The 6338-nt window shown below is 36.6% G+C and overlaps 1 protein-coding gene across 1 annotated transcript in view; it reads right to left on the bottom strand.

The window, feature by feature from the left end:
* Window positions 1–6338, bottom strand: part of Cps1 (carbamoyl-phosphate synthase 1) — a 105799-nt gene that overhangs the window by 63946 nt on the left and 35515 nt on the right. Inside the window, exons 13-16 of the mRNA XM_031368864.1 lie at window positions 5288–5383; window positions 2535–2724; window positions 1580–1737; window positions 2–108 (exon numbers count right to left, since the gene is read on the bottom strand). Of these exons, the coding sequence (XP_031224724.1) occupies window positions 2–108; window positions 1580–1737; window positions 2535–2724; window positions 5288–5383 (551 nt within the window). The remainder of the gene's footprint in view (window position 1; window positions 109–1579; window positions 1738–2534; window positions 2725–5287; window positions 5384–6338) is intronic.

Genomic DNA, 6338 nt, shown 5'->3' with positions numbered 1-6338 from the left:
GGTCTCCTTATTGGGACAGATGCCAGAGCCTAACCCACCCAGAGCATATGCAGACCGAATCATCACAGGGTAGCCAATGGTGTCTGCTGCCTTCAAGGCATCCTCCATCTGTGAACAAACCAAGGATATTGAAGCTGAAAACCCAACCCCCTTCTCTCTCTCTTTCACACACACACACACACACACACACAGTCACACAGTCACACCCCATGAGATCCTAGAAACTCAGGTTAATTGGCTGATTTGCACAGAGGGGCGTGGTCTACACGCTACAAAGTGCTCTGTCACTCTGCAAAGTTAAGTAAAACGTGGCTGTAATTCCTTCACTTTTATCAAGTGAATTATGAGTTGTTTTTTTAAACACTACACCATGACCAAAGGCAGAAATAATCACATGAAATAATATCTTATGAAAGATATATAGAACAATGGTATTTTTAGCTTTAGTCTGAAAGTCTATCATTTAAAAGAAAACTAAAGATGTTTTCTATTCTTGAAGATAATATAATTATGTGCCATTAGGAATTCTACATAAAAGAAGATATTTCATTTTTCAAATTTATACTCCGAACAGTCTCTCCAGCCTGGAAATTTTTTTAACTCACCGAATACAACATATGGTGGCTATATTTTTCTGTCATGGAATATTATTACACCACCAATGGGAGTGTAATTACACCTTCCCCATATGCCGGTTTCTTATCATGGGGAAGCAAGGACATAATTATATCTGGCAATGAAAGTATGAATGTACGGCAAGAGCTTCCCAAAGCATTCCAGAGAGCTCCCATGGGGTTCTTCTTGATTGACAGCTTTGTAGTCTGTATGTTTTTGGTAACATTCTTTTCTGAGACAGATACACCCAGTTTTAGTCATGACAGAAATACTTGACTCATACTAAAGCTTTGCCTATTTCTTCAATGGGAAGGTTGTGTTTAAAGTTTCTACTTTCTACTACAAAAATATATATGTCTGAAATCAAAATAAAATCAGGGCAAAAGAGGTGTACATCTAGTTGATTTTTTTTTTTGGTGTTTGGTAATATCCTAAAAATAAGCATAATGTATAATAGAAAATGAGTATAGAAAAATAAAACCCACATGTATATCAAAAGTATGCTCATCCAGGATGAGTCTTACTAAGTTCACTTCATTCCTAAATATTTGTTTCATTCCAAAATTCCAATTTTCAGGGCATTAAGGTTTATACTCAACATGTGTGACTTATTGCAGAAAAGAAGAGAGGGTAAAAATATGTTAGCTATCAGAAGTCAGTATCATTGTTATTTTCAGTTCAAGAGACCATGGGTGCTTCAGCCTCAAACAAAGGGGTTCGCTTGTAGGTTTATATTTTGCTTTGCAGAATAAAATACAAAAAAATACTCTTTTAAATATTTTTCTAGTTTTAGCACTCAGTGCTGCTACTCATTCACTGTGTTTCTATAGGACTAAAATATCCATGAGGGAAATATATGTAAATATGAAGATTTTTAGGTATAATTATCAGGCATGACACACTATTCTCCATGCAGTCCGAGACCAGTAATGTGTGCTCATCTCCCAAGAACAAAGTGCCTTACTGATTCTACTGCAAAACTGGGAGCAATCTTCTCATTGATCTCATTCAGCTTGTCTGAGAAAAGCTGCCTGTCTTCCGTGGCCATGATGGACTCAACTGATGTTCCCAAGACCTTCACGCCATATTCCTTGAGCACACCCCTCTTGAAGAGTTCCACTCCTACAGAAGAATGAAACATAATGGGATTTCTTAATCTCAAACTCATATGCCTTCTTAACAAACACTGAAGACATTAAATACAAAATAAATAAGTAGATAGATAGATGAATAAATAAACAAACATCCTAGGGCTGGAGAAAGATGGCTCAGCAGTTAAGAGCACTGGCTGCTCTTGCAGAGGACCAGGATTCAGTTCCAAGCACCCACATGGTAGATATCAATGGCCCAAAACTATAGTTCTAAGGTTATCTGATGCCACCTTTTGACCTCCTAGAGAGCAAGGTCCAAGGGCGGCACATATACATGAATGCAAGCAAAATACCCATACATGTAAAATAGATATATCTAAAATTCAATTTCGAAAGAACTCTTAAAACTGCATCCAAGAAGATACCACAGTCAATAACAGAGCTGTAAAGTCAAATCTACATTGTCATGTGACAGAAAATGCCGCAGCACTGACTATGAGAATGAACATGAATTCTCATTTTTTTCATTCGTAGTAGTTCTCAGAGTTTCAATGATAGCAATTTCCTGAAGTGAAGAAAGAAACCCACTAAATCCATGTAGCCACATTAAGAGTCTTAAAGTGAACATTTTTCTTTTTTTTTCTGACTATTTTGTGTCTATACAATTTACTACATGGTACCTGTAGGCTTGCACTCACTGTTTCCTTACACATTACAATAAAGGCTTTATGAACACACGGAACACAACTGTTAGACGACTACTCACACTGTGTGTCTCACATTGATGCCTAAGTAGAACAATCTACACCTGAACAGAAAAGAACTCACCACAGTTCAGAGCTGTCTGGCCACCCATGCCCAGAATCAACCCGTCGGGCCGTTCAGCCTTGATAACTTCTGTGACAAACTGGGGGGTGATAGGGAGGAAGTACACTGCGTCCGCCTGCTTCAATCCCACCTCGTTGGTCTGCACGGAGGCGATGTTTGGATTCATCAGGACTGTTTTGACATTTTCTTCCTGGAAGGAGGATCGAGTGTCTGAATTTATGTTGTAAGGAAGATGATCTTTACTACACTCAAATGAAGACTAGAATAAATCTCTTATTCTCTGGACTGTCTGCAGGGATCAATAGGACACGTTAATAAAAATTAAAGAAAAATAAGCACCTTGCCAAAGGAAGGAAGAAAACACTTTAAAATAATGCTAATAAAAAAAGAAGGGTGAGGGTTCCTCAATACGGTTGCCATGGATCCTCCGACAGGGCAGGTGGCAAATCAAACTGAAAACTGTGTCTAGAGAGACTGTCTAGAGAGCTTCTGCTGACCTTGACTGATCTTAAGAGAATGAAATGATCAAAAACAAAAACTGAAAGTGAGCAAGCATACTATGGAATTGGAAGCAACTTAGATGCTTTTCTATCTATCCATCTATCTACCTATCTATCTACCTATCTATCTATCTATCTATCTATCTATCTATCTATCTATCTATCCATCCATATATATATATGTATATGTATATACATATACATATATATATCTTGTCTGAGTCGAGTGTATATTTACAATGCAGTATAATGTCTCATTCTTGCTAAAATACTAAGATCCACCTGTTTGCTGATGGCCATTTCTCTAGAATTTTAAGCCTTCAATAATGATTTAACAAAGGGCATTATACCAAGTGTCTAAAACTCATCCTCGAAAGCCAAATTTTGCCTTCAAAGAAGCTCTGAATTAAATATAAATACAGCTTGTGCTGTTTTAAATTGCATGTAGTATAATATTGATTAATTTGTTTTGTTTACTGATCCCCTGAAAGAGATGCCCATCTTTGAGTTGAAGAAACTGAGGTTCAATGTGGTTAAAGAGACTGCTAAGGCTTACATGCTGACATTGTATTCCAATCTAAATGTTCCCATTCAAATGCACTTTCCTCTAACTTCAGTAAGAATGATCAGTCTAGACTTTAGGAAATTATTCAGAATAAGAGTGTTATTATAAACTAGGTGTGGCAAAGATACAGACAGAAACAAATATATTTTGAGTATAGATTATAATTGAAATGAATTGATCTAAACTGTAACATATCACTAACAAAGATTTGAAGGGAAGCTCACTTCCAAGGTACCAACAAACTTCAGAATATTGAACATGTTATATGTAGCAAATAGAACATAGTAATCACTTTTTAATTCATTTAAAATCCACACCAACCATAATTCATTTTACATGATCTTTGTCCTGACTCTTTCCATAATATATGGCGCACATCATTGGTTTTGATACATTTTAGTTTGAGTTTGTCTATTAATCTCCTAATTAATCATATGCCATTGCATAATTTATATTGTTCAGCTATAGGAGAAAATAAAACACATTATATGAAAACCTAAACCTTTACAAAATTACCAAAGACTATGAAAACGTACTACTTAAAAGTATTCTGAACCCTGAATATAGTTACATTATGTCCTAGCCAAGCTAAACTGCTGAAAATAGATAATTAAAAAGATTCCAAATCAAAATATTAAATGAATCAATATTTTCAAATGTGTAGGAAATAATGTGCACCCTTGAATAAATGAGAAGAGATGAGAGGAGGGGAAGGGAGGGGTTAAGGGGAGGGACAAGGAAAGGGAAGGAAAGAGGAAAGGGGGAGGTTAGAGGGGAAGAGAGGGAGAGGGAAGAGGAGGAGAGGAATTAGACATCAGGGAAGTGTTTTAGCTCTTTTCAGCATTTATCAATGGACATCTTGGACTATAGGAGAACTTTAGCCAGCTGTTTTCCAGTTTTTGCTGTCCTGCTCTCCATCTGTCCTGCTCAGTGCTAGCCAGGTCTCTAGTGAATGTCTGAAGCAGGGTCACAGACCCAGTGCTTACACCATCTCTGGATGACCTGGTTATCACAAAGATGCTTTTTGGAGACAGATTGACGAGAGAGCAAATTGGCTTTGCAGAAGAATGCCTTAACCACGGGAGATAGCTTCTCTAGGTTGGCTTTGTTGGGATGACAGTGGAGAACTTGGTGAATTGAAGAACCAAGTTTATCATTCCCAACAAGTACCAAATAATCCTTCCCACTTGAAAATATAGCGTGTCATCCAGTTTATAAGTCAGCAAAAAGTGGATGGGATTCCTTGGGTGACAGGTGATAATTTTCTAAGTTTGAACAAAGGTATTACAGCCCTTGCTTATCCAGCTAGAGCATCATCGCACATCCACCACAGAAATGCCCAAAGTATCTAAAATAGGACCTGAGCCTAGGGCCCAAACTGCCTCCTTTGAATCAAACATGAGCATACTTAACAACGTACTCCAGAAACAGGAAAAATAAATTCATGTTTTCAATGTAAAGAGACAATAATGTACTTCATTCCAACCACTTTGTCTGGCAGAGTGCACATTTGAAATAGTTAAAAAGAATTGGTTTGGTGTTGACCCAACTTTTACTACAGAGTTCTGTAGCCGAGGAAAATTATTATAGTGACTTTGAAAAGAAGTATCATAAATCTAGGTTACAAGATACTAATTAGACTCATTAAGGAGAGCATATTAATCCTAGGAAAGCTCATGCTCTCTCACCTTCATGGCTTTTACAGCTTGAGATCCTGAGTAATCAAATTCACCTGCCTGACCAATGGACAGACCTCCCGATCCCAGGATAAGGACCTTGGAAACCTGCAAACAGTAAGAAAGAAACATTATTATCATTTCTCAGTCATGGAGATAAGGTATTTGCAAAAGGAGAAGATCCAAACTCTGTTGTCTGGGTTTATATAGTGGTTCCCAAGAAAAAAAGATTAACCATCAAAATACTCTAATTTCAATCTCCTTTCCAACATTCATGAACAGTGAAGTCAAAAAATTTTGAAAGAAGCTGATATTTGACTTAAGAATATGCAAATGTCAAATGTATCTACTCTACACAAAAATTCGTGTGTAAATATATTTTCATATGATGTGTATGTTTTGTAAATAGAAATGCATTCTTCTAAAATTTATAATATTAAAAAAGAATAAAAAGCTTTATCATATTAACACATAAGTTTAAATATATAATGATTTAAGTCTCATACATATTAATCTTTACCCACTTGCCTTTAGTGGTAAAATAATAAAATTTTGTTTACCGTTTTGAGTGGAGATTCATCTAGCTAAAAGAATATCCTACCAACTGTATCGCCTGCAGTGATTCTAAAGTATATATCAGGCTTACAAAGAAGTAAGATTTGGGGTGGGTAATGGAGAAATACCAAATTATAAAATAAAAGTAACACTCTTCTTTAGTATGCTGCTATTGTTAGTCTAGTAGAAGGGAATTTCAGAAGACAGTATTTTAAGTGAAAAGTCCTTAGTCTCTGCAACTTGACCAGGTGTGAGTCTCTGTGTGTGTTAATTACCATCTGTTGCAAGAAGAAGTTTTGCTGATGAGGGTTGAGAAAAGCGCTAATCTCTAGCTGTAAAAATAAGTCACTGGGAAAAGGTTTAGCACGATGTCCATTTAGCAGAATAATAATGGTAGGATCTCCCCTAGGCGCTGTGTGATTTGTTTAGACATAAGTTCTGCGCAGAAAATAGAGGACTGGGAATATTCAGCCCTAAATGAGAGAGAGAGAGAGAGAGAGAGAGAGAG

This window comes from Mastomys coucha, unplaced genomic scaffold (genome assembly GCF_008632895.1).
Source record: "Mastomys coucha isolate ucsf_1 unplaced genomic scaffold, UCSF_Mcou_1 pScaffold14, whole genome shotgun sequence".
Taxonomy (NCBI): domain Eukaryota; kingdom Metazoa; phylum Chordata; class Mammalia; order Rodentia; family Muridae; genus Mastomys; species Mastomys coucha.
Note: the sequence above shows the minus strand (reverse complement) of the source record. Positions and strands in the feature narration are given on the sequence as shown.